The 16374-nt window shown below is 48.1% G+C and overlaps 1 protein-coding gene across 1 annotated transcript in view; it reads left to right on the top strand.

Annotated features, from left to right (window-relative positions):
* Nucleotides 1-16374, top strand: part of LOC311317066 (protein shisa-like-1a) — a gene marked incomplete at both ends in the record, with an annotated part of 37086 nt that overhangs the window by 766 nt on the left and 19946 nt on the right. The window contains one exon of the mRNA XM_084448064.1: nt 3876-4089. Coding sequence (XP_084304190.1) covers nt 3876-4089 — 214 coding nt within the window. The remainder of the gene's footprint in view (nt 1-3875; nt 4090-16374) is intronic.

Here is a 16374-nt window from a genome sequence, read left to right on the forward strand (position 1 = left end):
ATACGCTGCTATTAATCTCCCAGTGAACCATGCAGCTGTACTGTATGGCAGGGTCCAGAGTCCAGGGTCTAGGGTCCAGGGTCCAGGGTCCAGGGTCCAGGGTCTAGGGTCCAGGGTTTAGGGTCCAGGGTCTAGGGTCCAGGGTCCAGGGCCCAGGGTCCAGGGTCTAGGGTCCAGGGACAGATCTCATGGGCTGGCTGGGTCTGGACACTCAGGAGAAAAAAAAGGTTAGAAAAAAAGGTGAAAACACCTCTGTTGTCCCTGTAGTGGAACCCTCTGAAAACCACTTTTAAAAACTAATATTGCCAAGAAAAGCTTCTACAAGGAACCAAAGAAGGTTCTTAAAGAGTTCCCCTACAGGGACAACTGAACCCTTTTAGAAATTGTTTCTGAGTGTGATGTGTGCGTGTGTGTGTGTGTGTGTGTGATGTGTGCGTGTGTGTGTGTGTGTGTGTGTGTGTGTGTGTGTGTGTGTGTGTGTGTGTGGAGAAGTGGACAGGTGCCCATAGGGCTGGCAGCGGCGTCTCTCCCTGGCACTGGGGTTCTCCTGTAGAGAACAGGGCTATTTAGGGAACCTTTCAACTCCGTTCTTCCAGTGTGTGTGTGGGTGTGTTAGCGGGTGAGGGGTGCTGCGTCTGAGCTGATAGCACCGAGCCAAGGACAGGTGCCGTCTTAGACCTGGGCTGCTTTTCTAGTCATTGTCAATTGTGGTTTTATGTTAAGGACGCCCTGCCAAAAAAAACAGTTGAGTGGCCTTGTGGTCAGTGTGTCAGCCCTGAGATCGGGAGGTTGAGGGTTCGATCCCTGGCCAAGTCATACCAAAGACTATAAAAAATGGTATCCCCCTGCCTGGTATTGAGCATCAAGGGTTGGACCGGGGTGAATCCCTGTGACATACTAGCACCATGTCCAGGGGGGGTGAGTCCCTGTGACATACTAGCACCATGTCCAGGGGGGGTAAGACCCTGTGACATACTAGCACCATGTCCAGGGGGGGTGAGTCCCTGTGACATACTAGCACCATGTCCAGGGGGGGTGAGTCCCTGTGACATACTAGCGCCATGTCCAGGGGGGGGGTGAGTCCCTGTTACATACTAGCACCATGACCAGGGGGGGTGAGTCCCTGTGACATACTAGCACCATGTCCAGGGGGGGTGAGTCCCTGTCACATACTAGCACCATGTCCAGGGGGGGTGAGTCCCTGTCACATACTAGCACCATGTCCAGGGGGGTGAGTCCCTGTCACATACTAGCACCATGTCCAGGGGGGGTGAGTCCCTGTGACATACTAGCACCATGACCAGGGGGGGTGAGTCCCTGTGACATACTAGCGCCATGACCAGGGGGGGTGAGTCCCTGTGACATACTAGCACCATGTCCAGGGGGGTGAGTCCCTGTCACATACTAGCACCATGTCCAGGGGGGTGAGACCCTGTGACATACTAGCACCATGTCCAGGGGGGGGTGAGTCCCTGTGACATACTAGCACCATGTCCAGGGGGGGTGAGTCCCTGTTACATACTAGCACCATGTCCAGGGGGGGTGAGTCCCTGTTACATACTAGCACCATGTCCAGGGGGGTGAGACCCTGTGACATACTAGCGCCATGTCCAGGGGGGGCACTTCAAGCTGCCTCACGCTACGTACATCAAGCTGCCTTACCCTAATGAATCAGGAGATACGCTCCTGTCCTATGGGCCACAAGGCTCCAGAACCATTGGTTCTATTTACTTGCTTGCTTGCTTACTTACTTGCTTACTTACTTACTTACATGCAAAAGAGGACGAATCACTACAGTAAGCTTGAGTAAGTCAGGAGACTGAGAGACAAGTGTTCTCTCTGTCGTCCGATCACTACTCAGGACATCCCTCAGGTCCTGAAGTATCAGTCTGTCAGTTCACAGGTGGGAAATGAAGATGGGTGAGGGCCAAACTGAGAGAGAGAGACGTTACCCCGGTGATCAGGCCAGGTGTTTACAACCTCCGCAGAGCGAGTCACCGGGGCACGCTGCCGCCAAGGAGTGCACAACACAGCTGCTTCTCCTTTGTCAGACGCCACTTTTTCCTATTTCCCCCAAGTACGCGTTGTTCCCCAACGCCAGGCCGGCTCCGGGAGACGGATACCTGGCTCCACGCCTCCTGACACATCCCTGACCGCTTAGGATCCTTTATAGGGGGAAAGGTTTGGTTTAGTTCTTGACCCGATCCCTGACAAGCTCTGATTTATTTGTCCAATTAGAGCTCTCTCTCCAGGCCCATGCCAGCTGCTCATTGGGCCAGCGTGGGGTTAGCTCATAGCGGGTTTATGTGTGGTGAATGGTGAAATGGTTCCTGCGTAGCCTTTTCCACTGAATTTTAGCTGTTATTTTAGACTCACCTGGATTTAAATGTTAATGACTTCAAAGCTACATGAAGAATTGTACACTTTTGATGGATGGGAATGAGAATGGGAATCTGATGTTTCTCAGTTGGAGTACATCAGGGTTGCCTGTTAGGCCATTTTAGGTTTGAACTCACTAATGAAACGGCGCAGGTACTCATCCAGGCCCTGGTCATCTCCCGCCTGGACTACTGCAACTCCCTCCTCGCGGGGGCACCGGCGTCAGCCATTAAACCTCTGGAACTTGTCCAGAAAGCTGCTGCTCGCCTGGTGTTCAACCACCCCAAATTCTCCCACACAACTTCCCTCCTCCGTTTCCTACACTGGCTCCCTGTAGCGGCTCGCATCCAGTTTAAAACTCTGGCACTAACCTACAGGGCAATGAAAGGAACAGCCCCCTCCTACCTCCAGGCCATGGTCAAACCCTACATCCCCTCCCGACCACTACGCTCTGCTACCTCAGGGCGACTGGTTGCCCCGTCACTCCGAGGCCCCTGCCGTCGATCGACACGGTCACGGCTCTTCTCTGTCCTGGCCCCGCAGTGGTGGAATGAGCTGCCCACTGATGTCAGGACAGCAGAGTCGCTGCCCATCTTTCGTCGCAGGCTCAAAACTCATCTCTTCAAGAAGTACTACAACAATCCTCCCACCTAAGCACTTATTATATTATATTGCACTGTACTTTAGATTGTGATTCTTGCACTTTGCCTTCAGCACTAGATTATGCTCTTAATCACTTGTTTGTTTTAGAAAGAAGATGCACTTGTGAGTTCTGGCAAGTAGTAGTACATTGGCTCTTCCTACGTTAAATGCAATTATTGTTAGTCGCTTTGGATAAAAGCGTCTGCTAAATGACTGTAATGTAATGTAATGTAACTCTCAGACAGGGCTGGACATGTTTACAACCATTTCAAATGGCATTTGAATAATTCATCCCTTTTTTCCTCTGACTCAGAGTTCACTCTCCCTCCTTCATCTCTCTCCTTCTGCTTCCTCCCACTAGTGGACACACTGTTGACATCCCCCAAGGTGGCACCAATTTCATCCTCCCTTATCTGCCCCCCCCCCCCCCCCCCCTCCCCTCTCTCCATCCTCTCGTCTATATGCAAATGTAAGTCTGGTTCAGCTCCTGTGTCTAAGGACTGATGTGAAGAAGAGAATGGCAAAGCTCACAGAAAGGACTGTGTGTGTGTGTGTATCCATGTGTGTGTGTGTGTGTTTGTGTGTGTGGGGGTATTTGTGTGTGTCTGTGTGTCTATGTATGTGTGTGTGTGTGTGTGTCTGTGTGTGTGTGTGTGTGTCTGAGTGTGTCTGTGTGTAGGAGATGAAAAGGAACTTTACAAGTTTCTCTGGGTAGCTGATTAGGATAAATGGGATGCTACTTTTCCATCAGTAATAGCAGTTGCAAAGCTTTAGTATCAGGACACACACACACACACACACACACTCACACACAGGCACGCCAACCACCTTAATAACGGTCTATCCTTCCGCAGCTCTCTCGGCACACTTCCGCGTATGCGAGCCCTACTCCGACCACAAGGGGCGCTACCACTTCGGCTTCCACTGCCCACGACTCTCCGACAACAAGACCTACATGTTCTGCTGCCACCACAACAACACGGCCTTCAAGTACTGTTGCAACGACACCGAGTTCCAGGCCGTCATGCAGGTCAACCTGACCTCCGCCACCGACGGCTTCACACACAAGTAAACAGCTACTCTACTCTGCTCTACTCTGCTCTATTCTGTTACATTCTACTCTATCCTAGTGCCCGATTGATCCTAAGTCCTGACTATTCCTGCCAATGCCACAGGTGGAAGTGGAACCGAGCAGCTTCCAGGTGGGGGAACTCTGTTACAGTGGTTGTGTGAGAACAACAGTAGTGGATATGTGCACCACTCCATATCTGCTGTGTAGACATGTCCTTGAACAAAACAACAACAACAACGTGAATCCTAGATAGCTGTCTATGCTCTCACACCACCACGCTCACCCTCTGGAGGATCCGGCGTTCAGGAAGACAGGTCTCTGAGTGGCCCTGCAGAGTGTGTGTGTGTGTGTGTGTGTGTGTGTGTGTTCTCTCAGTCTGAGTGGCCCTGCAGTGTGTGTGTGTGTGTGTGTGTGTGTTCTCTCAGTCTGAACATTTAGACAGGTGTCTGAGTGGCCCTGCAGTGTGTGTGTGTGTGTGTGTGTGTGTGTGTGTTCTCTCAGTCTGAACATTTAGACAGGTGTCTGAGTGGCCCTGCAGTGTGTGTGTGTGTGTGTTCTCTCAGTCTGAACATTTGGATGCATCCCACTATACCTGTTGATGCACATACACTCTGACGACTCTCACGTTCACACTTCCTGTGTGTAGTAGGGGAGAGCCGGGTCAAAAGTCACATTTTTTGGTTTGATTCCATTTACTCCGAAATTAATAGAGATAGAGATTCCACATTTTATGACACACAACTTGCACATGTCCTTCACTATTATCAACTGTAATGTTCGTGCTAGGATATAAGAGTTTAACATAAATAGGGCGAGAACGGAGCGCAATGCCGAGCGGGACAAAAGTCTCATAGGAGAGGGGCAAAAGTCGCACTGCTGCAAAGTGTGTCCTATCTTTTTTTTTGGGCATGTAATTCTCTTTACTTTCAACGAATGTATTATTAGACATAATATCATAATAATATATATAGCCTTCAACGACCTCCTGAGCTGCCTTTTGACCCGGCTCTCCCCTACTAATAATCACACTCTCCTGTGTGTAGTACTAACGCTAGTCACACTCTCCTGTGTGTAGTCCTAACGTTAGTCACACTCTCCTGTGTGTAGTACTAACGTTAAACACACTCTGCTGTGTGTAGTACTAACGTTAGTCACACTCTCCGTGTGTAGTACTAACGTTAAACACACTCTCCTGTGTGTAGAACTAACGCTAGTCACACTCTCCTGTGTGTAGTACTAACGTTAGTCACACTCTCTGTGTGTAATACTAACGTTACACACACTCTCCTGTGTGTAGTACTAACGTTAGTCACACTCTCTGTGTGTAGTACTAACGTTAAACACACTCTCCTGTGTGTTGAACTAACGCTAGTCACACTCTCCTGTGTGTAGTACTAACGTTAAACACACTGCTGTGTGTAGTACTAACGCTAGTCACACTCTGCTGTGTGTAGTACTAACGTTAGTCACACTCTCTGTGTGTAGTACTAACGTTAAACACACTCTCCTGTGTGTAGTACTAACGCTAGTCACACTCTCCTGTGTGTAGTACTAACGTTAGTCACACTCTCTGTGTGTAGTACTAATGTTAAACACACTCTCTGTGTGTAGTACTAACGCTAGTCACACTCTGCTGTGTGTAGTACTAACGTTAGTCACACTCTCTGTCTGTAGTACTAACGCCAGTCACACTCTCCTGTGTGTAGTACTAACTAGGGGTGTTCCCGAATACGGTATTCAGATGAGCACAAATAGTAGCTTTTTCCCGAATAGTAAATTCTTACGAATATTGTAAAAAATATTCGGGAGGGGAGAGAACAGTCAAATACTCTATGAGCGAGCGATACGCGCACGTTCTGTCTGCTTGTTGACACGACGAGGGAGTCAAAGAGGCACACACGCTTGCAGTCTCGCACCTGCTGTCTGTCTAGACGTCTAGACCAGTGGTTCCCAAACTTTTTCTGCCCAAGGCACACCAAAGGGCAAGCCAAAATCTCTAGGCACACCTATGTTCATATCCATGCAAAATAGCCCCTATAACACGTGCTATTACTCTTATGACTCACTGTTAATTTTTATTATTGCCTATTTGCTAATGCCAAACAATACAAACATCTATATAACTCTATTTATAGTTAATAAAACTATTTATTAACAAAATAATTGAAGAATTAATTTAAAGCTTTATAGATTTAAATCAAAGCAGCAATACACCCATTAAACCAGACAGGTCACAACATTAAAGTGAGGTCATGGAACTTAAGAGGAAGAGACAGAAGTGCGTGTGTGTGTGTGTGTGTGCTAGCGAGAGAGAGAGAGAGAGAGAGAGAGAGAGAGAGAGAGAGAGGAGGGGTAGATCTGGCCCGAGACAGCAGTAGGCTTATCCCTGGTGTACAGTAATCACTCTTTACAGAGAGAAGGCCTGAGAATGAAAACTAATTTGAATAACAGGAACTACTAAACACAATTCAACTGAGTATGCATTCAGTTAAAAAAAACTAAACTAAACTTGAGTCTAAAATTGTGCTGTGAGGGTGCAGGTGAGGCATGCAGGATGAACTGGAATGGGATCCTGGAAGCACAGCACAAAAACACAGAAAAAAAGACTATTAATCTTTTAGAAATGTTTCATAAATATAATATCTTATTATCTATTCATCATTTATGTATATACACGTTGATGATTATTTAATTATGAATTAATAGTTATTGAAATGAGGCCAACAGATCCTTATTATAATGTGTTACCAAATTGTAGGCCTAATTAGCCTATAATGTGTTAAAGAAATTATAAATGTAATTTAAAATTGAATCAGTAACATTTACTATTATCAATAGGTTTTGCCTACTTACAAGCTAGTGAGACACATTGCCGCATATACACCAGAGTAGAGAACGCCAGCTCACACAGGTAGGTAGTGGGGAACTGAAGAAGTTGCTCAATAGCGTGGCTGGAGATGGTCGGGTACTCTGATGCAGAAGCCAACCAAAACTGATCCGGAGGGAGCTCTCTCAATTTGAGTTTCAGTGTGCGGTCCATACGGAGCTCTGCGCATTCCTCTCTCTCTCTCAAAGTGAGATTTTCTGTTGATTCCTGGTTGAATGGGTCTTGAATCCAGTCGTAGTCCTCGATGTCGTCCACACGTGGGAAGTAGCGCTCAAACCTCCAAACCTCAAATCCAGCGCGCTCTCTAGCCCCCCGCAGACCGCATCCGCCACCGCCACGACACGACACAAAACGACGTTCCAAATAAATAGCTCCCATTGTTTCCTATGGAAGCCCGCACACCGGCGGCGTGCCGACAGCTGGCGACAGCTGCCGACAATGTCGCCCCGGGTTGATTTCGACTCGGCTCTATTTTTTGGAATGCGGCTGCCGACACATGTGGTAATCCAACTTGGATTAATGCATGTGATTTCCTGCAATGCCTGTCTATTAAATATATGTAAAAGTAAGATAATAACTGAAAGTTAAACATTTTAGATTTATTCCCATCTCTTCCATGTCCTTGTTCCATGTGTTTATTGTTTTGCTAAAATGTAGGTTAGCCTACATCTATAGGAACTAGCATATCATCATATCATCCTTTAAGTAGGCCTATTGTGTAGGCTACATATCCAGGTTGATATTTAAATTACCTAGCTGTTCAATGCTGAATCTCACGTGAAGCCTTTAGAACATTTGAGTAGCTTTAAAATAACGGTTTTATTAACGGTTATTTTAGTCCACCCAGCTGTACAATGGAGGAGAAAATAATTGCAGAGGTGCAGAAATACCCAATGCTCTATGACCCCACGTCCAAACACTACAAAGACAATGTAAGAAGAGACCGGTGCTGGCGAGAGATTGGTGAAATCGTGGGATTATCAGGTAAAGTACTCACTGGGCAGTCTTGACCATGAACTTTATACTAACTTGGTAGAGTAAAATTAGCTAGTGCTAGCTAGTTAACTGGTGATAACTGGTGACAAGTTTGAAAAGTATCTTTAGCCACGATCATCTTCGACTACATTCATCGCATGGAGGTAGTAGAAACAGCACCGGTCACCAGGGCTGCGTTCAGCCCCGACAAAATGTAGCCAAAACGTTTACTGAAACAGTTCAGGTGGTGGATTGAATCACTCTGCTGATTGGGTTAAAGTGGGAACCGTAACAAAACGGTGCTCATCGGTTTATAGATTAAACATGGCCCAGGTGCAGGCTGTCTATATATATGGTATACCAGACTGCCCTCTAGTGGTGCCTACTGTATACAGAATAGAATAACGTTATAACGTTTATTTGCTATGTGTTAAACAAGTATGACTACAGGTACATTGGAATTCTTGTAATCGCTTGTCCTTACTGTCAGTACAAACCAGTTCCTCGGTCCAGTCGTAGGTACTCCACTACGCGTAAAGGTTCCCAAACGGACAATTTACATTACTATCTGTAATCTATCAGTCTATCAGTATGATCCTCATCTACTTACCCCATCCCTTCCCTACTTATCCCATCCGATGACTGTTTGTGTCCATGACGTAGTCAGTGCAATTAAATAACATGGGTGTGTTATGTACATAGCTATAATAAATAATCCTGGGGTTGAACTATGACTAAAAAACTAAACTGCTAAATCAATACTCCTTCCATAGTAGCATAACTGTAGTCATGTTCATTTTGAATAAAAACGGCATGAGTGCATGGATTTATATCATGAATTTATTGTTTAATAATACATGCTGCTACTGCTGCTGGTGTGTGTGTGTGTGTGTAGTGGTGAGGGAGGGGTGAGGGGGGATTGTTTGGAGGACTGCCAAATGGTATAGGCTGGTGAGTAGAGCTGCCAGATGGTATAGGCTGGAGAGGACTGCCAGGTGGTGTAGGCTGGAGAGGACTGCCAGATGGTATAGGCTGGAGAGGAGGACTGCCAGATGGTATAGGCTGGAGGGGACTGCCAGGTGGTGTAGGCTGGAGAGGACTGCCAGGTGGTATAGGCTGGAGGGGACTCCCAGGTGGTATAGGCTGGAGAGGAGGACTGCCAGATGGTATAGGCTGGAGAGGAGGACTGCCAGATGGTATAGGCTGGAGGAGGACTGCCAGGTGGTATAGGCTGGAGAGGAGGACTGCCAGGTGGTATAGGCTGGAGAGGAGGACTGACAGATGGTATAGGCTGGAGAGGAGTGTCAGATGGTATAGGCTGGAGAGGAGTGCCAGGTGGTATAGGCTGGAGGAGGACTGCCAGGTGGTATAGGCTGGAGAGGACTGCCAGGTGGTATAGGCTGGTGAGGAGGACTGCCAGATGGTATAGGCTGGAGGGGACTCCCAGGTGGTATAGGCTGGAGAGGAGTGCCAGGTGGTATAGGCTGGAGAGGACTGCCAAATGGTATAGGCTGGAGAGGAGGACTGCCAGATGGTATAGGCTGGAGAGGAGGACTGCCAGGTGGTATAGGCTGGAGAGTAGAGCTGCCAGGTGGTATAGGCTGGAGAGGAGGACTGCCAGATGGTATAGGCTGGAGAGGAGGACTGCCAGATGGTATAGGCTGGAGGAGGACTGCCAGGTGGTATAGGCTGGAGAGGAGGACTGCCAGATGGTATAGGCTGGAGAGGAGTGCCAGGTGGTATAGGCTGGAGAGGAGTTCCAGGTGGTATAGGCTGGAGAGGAGTGTCAGATGGTATAGGCTGGAGAGGAGTGCCAGGTGGTATAGGCTGGAGAGGACTGCCAGATGGTATAGGCTGGAGAGGAGGACTGCCAGGTGGTATAGGCTGTTGAGTAGAGCTGCCAGGTGGTGTAGGCTGGTGAGTAGAGCTGCCAGGTGGTGTAGGCTGGTGAGTAGAGCTGCCAGGTGGTATAGGCTGGTGAGTAGAGCTGCCAGGTGGTGTAGGCTGGTGAGTAGAGCTGCCAGGTGGTATAGGCTGGAGGAGGACTGCCAGGTGGTATAGGCTGGAGAGGAGTTCCAGGTGGTATAGGCTGGAGAGGAGTGTCAGATGGTATAGGCTGGAGAGGAGTGCCAGGTGGTATAGGCTGGAGAGGACTGCCAGGTGGTATAGGCTGGAGAGGACTGCCAGATGGTATAGGCTGGAGAGGAGTGCCAGGTGGTATAGGCTGGAGAGGAGGAGTTGGCTACACCCTTCCATCCTGCCAGGCCAAACTGCCCTCTGGGGAGCTGAAGTATGCAGCCAGGTTGTCACGGAGAATGTAGGCATCCCTGGGTCCTCTGTTACCCCCAAGTGGGTCTATTCCTCCAAGGCCTTCTGCGGCTCCTTGTTCCTCTTGCAACACTCGGGGATGATTTTGTCCCCTTGTGAGGAGGAAGTTGTGCAGGATGCACGCGGTCAGCACCACCTTGTCTACCTTCTCAGGCTGAAGAAGGACCCTGCTCAGAAGGACCCTCCACCGAGAGGACAGGATCCCAAAGCAGTTCTCCACAACATTCCTGGCCCTTGACAGCCTGTAATTAAAAACTCGCTGCTGTTTGCTGAGATGGTTCCCTGGATATGGCTTCATGATGTTTACTTTCATGGGAAATGCAGCATCCCCTACCATAACATATGGCACCTCCCCTAAGGTGGTGGCTTGTGGGATGGCCTCTGGGGGTGGCAGGTCCAGGGTTCCGTTGTTCAGGGCTCTTCCCAAGGCACAATTTGCGAATACTCCACCATCACTTGATCTCCCAAAGTCTCCTACCTGGACCACCAGGATCCTGCAGTCCGCATCAACGAGGGCCATGAGCACAACGGAGAAGGACTTCTTATAGTTGAAGTACTGGCTGCCGGAGTTTGATGGAGCAAAGATGGCGATATGCTTTCCATCAATTGCCCCTAGGCAATGAGGAAACTGCCATTTCTCCTCAAAGCGCTTTGCCACCTTCCTCCACATCCCCTCGTTTGGTGGTGGCAGCTGTGTTGACATCATCCTCTTGATGATGGCCTCACATGTCTCCAGAATGATGCCCGACACTGTCCGCTCACCCAGCCGGTAGCTGAAGGCCAAGCTACTGAATGACTCCCCAGTTCCAAGATATCTGTGGTTATAGAGAAAGATAAAGATATAAATTTGTGGGTTTAATCAATGTTTTATGTCATTCAAATTAACAACATAATGTCATCTATTTTTTTGACAGGAAAGGAATGCAAAGAAAAATGGAGGAAGTTAAGAGACTCCTTCCAAAAATGGAGGAAGAGACAGGATCAGCCCAGTGGATCTGGAGCGAGGAATGAGAGGAGTTGGACATATGCTGAGCAAATCTCATATTTGCTCCCATATTCACTCCCCAGAAAGTTAGTAACAGTATTCATTGTGCAGGCTGAACTTCTGTGAATACTAATAGAACAGATATTACACATTTCATGCCAGGGACCTGTACTTAAGTTAATTTGGTACAGAAAATAATATACAGTATATAGAGACCATAATAAATAACTATTGTATTTCTTTTTAGCTCAATCACAAACTTGGAAGAGGCTGAGGAGGGGGAAGAAGACTCTGAGCTTGATGTGGGAAATGTGTCCCTGAGCAGCCATCCCTCAGAGGGCCAGAGTGAGAGAGAGAAAGAGAGTGAAAGGCGACAAGAAAGAGAGAACACAAGAAAAGGAACAAAGAGGAAAACTGCTTCTCAAGAAATTGATGAGCAGTTGCTGAATATATTGTCCCAACCATCTGGAAGTGTCCCTCCAACACATGAGGTAGACCTTTTTTTAGCAAGCCTGGCTCCCCAGATGAAGCGCCTTGATAACCGCTCATTAGCAATGGCCAAAATCCAAATGCTGACTCTATTAGACAACTTGGAGTACCAGCACAATGTCCATCTACCATTCCATCCCTCCAACCACACCTCCATCCCTCCACCACCCATGCTTCATAGCTATGGAGCATGGGAGTCTTAAAGCATCTAGCACTCCTCGCCAGCCTATACCACCTGGCAGTCCTCTCCAGCCTATACCATCTGGCAGTCCTCCTCACCAGCCTATACCACCTGGCAGTCCTCCTCTCCAGCCTATACCACCTGGCAGTCCTCCTCTCCAGCCTATACCACCTGGCAGTCCTCCTCTCCAGCCTATACCACCTGGCAGTCCTCCTCCAGCCTATACCATCTGGCAGTCCTCCTCTCCAGCCTATACCACCTGGCAGTCCTCCTCCAGCCTATACCATCTGGCAGTCCTCCTCACCAGCCTATACCACCTGGCAGTCCTCCTCACCAGCCTATACCATCTGGCAGTCCTCCTCTCCAGCCTATACCACCTGGCAGTCCTCCTCTCCAGCCTATACCATCTGGCAGTCCTCCTCACCAGCCTATACCACCTGGCAGTCCTCTCCAGCCTATACCACCTGGCAGTCCTCCTCACCAGCCTATACCATCTGGCAGTCCTCCTCTCCAGCCTATACCACCTGGCAGTCCTCCTCTCCAGCCTATACCACCTGGCAGTCCTCCTCCAGCCTATACCATCTGGCAGTCCTCCTCTCCAGCCTATACCACCTGGCAGTCCTCCTCCAGCCTATACCATCTGGCAGTCCTCCTCACCAGCCTATACCACCTGGCAGTCCTCCTCTCCAGCCTATACCACCTGGCAGTCCTCCTCACCAGCCTATACCATCTGGCAGTCCTCTCCAGCCTATACCATCTGGCAGTCCTCTCCAGCCTATACCATCTGGCAGTCCTCTCCAGCCTATACCATCTGGCAGTCCTCTCCAGCCTATACCACCTGACACTCCTCTCCACCCTATACCATGGGAGTCCTACAGCCATATAATAAAATCCAAATATTGTTAATTAAAATGACAAAACCTATTAAACATTATTGTTTGAGTGGTCATTGGGAATGCTTAACTGTATCATGTAATGAAATTGTACACTTGCCTTAGTGTGACTGCAAGCCTTTGTTTGGGCTCTATTGGTTCCCTGTAGTTGGTGGCCTGCCTCACAATATCTGGCCCGATGACACTCAGAATCTCCTCCATCTGTGGTGTGCCCATCCTGAAATATTTCAGGTGCCTCTCCTCATCCAATCCAAGCTCCTGTACCAAGTTATGGTATGCTCCCTGCTCCTCTCGTCTTTGGTTGATGGGGTGAACCCACATGCGCCCTCGTCTTCCCTGCCTTCTACGGAGTAGAAGTAAAGCAGCCACCCTGCGCTTGTCAACAAGTATCTGTTCTGTTCAAGGAAAAGGGACAAAACAATAGTAAATATTTAGCTTGTGTGGGAGAAAGGTTGTGTGTCTTAATAAAATCAAGAATAATATAACCTGCATATAGGCTACACTGCTAAAATGTTGTAGGTATATGGCATTATGTGGCATGCTCATTGATACTTGCATATCTTATACATAGTTAACAAATGTTAGTAGGCAAATTAGGCTATGTTCCTGTTGCCAACTTGAAAACAAACACACCAACTGCGGTTGGTGCATATTACTAATGTCTGTTCACCAGATGTTCTTGTTAGCTACATTAATTATAGCCACAGTACAATGTTTTGCCTACTTGAAAACAGTCACTCAAACACTGCGGTTGATGCATAACATAACGTTACATAACATAGTTAGCCCCTGGAGCCCCCCGCAGACCGCATCCGCCACGATGTCGTACGACGGCGCACGACGGCGCACGACGGCGTGTCCGGCTAGCCCCGCACACAGGCTGCGACACGCGACGCATTCTAGTGCACTTTAAAAAAACAAATCCCAACTGATCAGCCTTCGATGACAAACTGCCAACAACCTCGCAATGGGTAAGTTCATCTTATCATTTCTTCAAAAAAATAATGGTGATATTAGCTAAGCTATAGCCTTACAAGTGATTTCGTATCTTTTAGAAACAATTACGTTGATGCTGTATCAGCCACATAACCGTTGTTGTGTCTGTTTCATTAGGCAACATTGTGGCAAAACATTGTAGCTAGTCTATCTGGCACTCGCAACATTGTGCTAACGTTAGCCTAGATAACATGACGGACCTTAGTATGTATGTTATGTAACATATAGCCTACTAACGTCTGTTAACTATGTTATGTAACGTTATGTTATGCATCAACCGCAGTGTTTGAGTGACTGTTTTCAAGTAGGCAAAACATTGTACTGTGGCTATAATTAATGTAGCTAACAAGAACATCTGGTGAACAGACATTAGTAATATGCACCAACCGCAGTTGGTGTGTTTGTTTTCAAGTTGGCAACAGGAACATAGCCTAATTTGCCTACTAACATTTGTTAACTATGTATAAGATATGCAAGTATCAATGAGCATGCCACATAATGCCATATACCTACAACATTTTAGCAGTGTAGCCTATATGCAGGTTATATTATTCTTGATTTTATTAAGACACACAACCTTTCTCCCACACAAGCTAAATATTTACTATTGTTTTGTCCCTTTTCCTTGAACAGAACAGATACTTGTTGACAAGCGCAGGGTGGCTGCTTTACTTCTACTCCGTAGAAGGCAGGGAAGACGAGGGCGCATGTGGGTTCACCCCATCAACCAAAGACGAGAGGAGCAGGGAGCATACCATAACTTGGTACAGGAGCTTGGATTGGATGAGGAGAGGCACCTGAAATATTTCAGGATGGGCACACCACAGATGGAGGAGATTCTGAGTGTCATCGGGCCAGATATTGTGAGGCAGGCCACCAACTACAGGGAACCAATAGAGCCCAAACAAAGGCTTGCAGTCACACTAAGGCAAGTGTACAATTTCATTACATGATACAGTTAAGCATTCCCAATGACCACTCAAACAATAATGTTTAATAGGTTTTGTCATTTTAATTAACAATATTTGGATTTTATTATATGGCTGTAGGACTCCCATGGTATAGGGTGGAGAGGAGTGTCAGGTGGTATAGGCTGGAGAGGACTGCCAGATGGTATAGGCTGGAGAGGACTGCCAGATGGTATAGGCTGGAGAGGACTGCCAGATGGTATAGGCTGGAGAGGACTGCCAGATGGTATAGGCTGGTGAGGAGGACTGCCAGGTGGTATAGGCTGGAGAGGAGGACTGCCAGGTGGTATAGGCTGGTGAGGAGGACTGCCAGATGGTATAGGCTGGAGGAGGACTGCCAGGTGGTATAGGCTGGAGAGGAGGACTGCCAGATGGTATAGGCTGGAGGAGGACTGCCAGGTGGTATAGGCTGGAGAGGAGGACTGCCAGGTGGTATAGGCTGGAGAGGAGGACTGCCAGATGGTATAGGCTGGTGAGGAGGACTGCCAGGTGGTATAGGCTGGAGAGGACTGCCAGGTGGTATAGGCTGGTGAGGAGGACTGCCAGATGGTATAGGCTGGAGAGGAGGACTGCCAGGTGGTATAGGCTGGAGAGGAGGACTGCCAGATGGTATAGGCTGGTGAGGAGGACTGCCAGGTGGTATAGGCTGGTGAGGAGGACTGCCAGATGGTATAGGCTGGAGGAGGACTGCCAGGTGGTATAGGCTGGAGAGGAGGACTGCCAGATGGTATAGGCTGGAGGAGGACTGCCAGGTGGTATAGGCTGGAGAGGAGGACTGCCAGGTGGTATAGGCTGGAGAGGAGGACTGCCAGGTGGTATAGGCTGGAGAGGAGGACTGCCAGGTGGTATAGGCTGGTGAGGAGGACTGCCAGATGGTATAGGCTGGAGAGGACTGCCAGGTGGTATAGGCTGGCGAGGAGTGCTAGATGCTTTAAGACTCCCATGCTCCATAGCTATGAAGCATGGGTGGTGGAGGGATGGAGGTGTGGTTGGAGGGATGGAATGGTAGATGGACATTGTGCTGGTACTCCAAGTTGTCTAATAGAGTCAGCATTTGGATTTTGGCCATTGCTAATGAGCGGTTATCAAGGCGCTTCATCTGGGGAGCCAGGCTTGCTAAAAAAAGGTCTACCTCATGTGTTGGAGGGACACTTCCAGATGGTTGGGACAATATATTCAGCAACTGCTCATCAATTTCTTGAGAAGCAGTTTTCCTCTTTGTTCCTTTTCTTGTGTTCTCTCTTTCTTGTCGCCTTTCACTCTCTTTCTCTCTCTCACTCTGGCCCTCTGAGGGATGGCTGCTCAGGGACACATTTCCCACATCAAGCTCAGAGTCTTCTTCCCCCTCCTCAGCCTCTTCCAAGTTTGTGATTGAGCTAAAAAGAAATACAATAGTTATTTATTATGGTCTCTATATACTGTATATTATTTTCTGTACCAAATTAACTTAAGTACAGGTCCCTGGCATGAAATGTGTAATATCTGTTCTATTAGTATTCACAGAAGTTCAGCCTGCACAATGAATACTGTTACTAACTTTCTGGGGAGTGAATATGGGAGCAAATATGAGATTTGCTCA

Source organism: Borostomias antarcticus (genome assembly GCF_949987555.1).
Source record: "Borostomias antarcticus genome assembly, chromosome: 13".
NCBI classification, from domain to species: Eukaryota; Metazoa; Chordata; class Actinopteri; order Stomiiformes; family Stomiidae; genus Borostomias; species Borostomias antarcticus.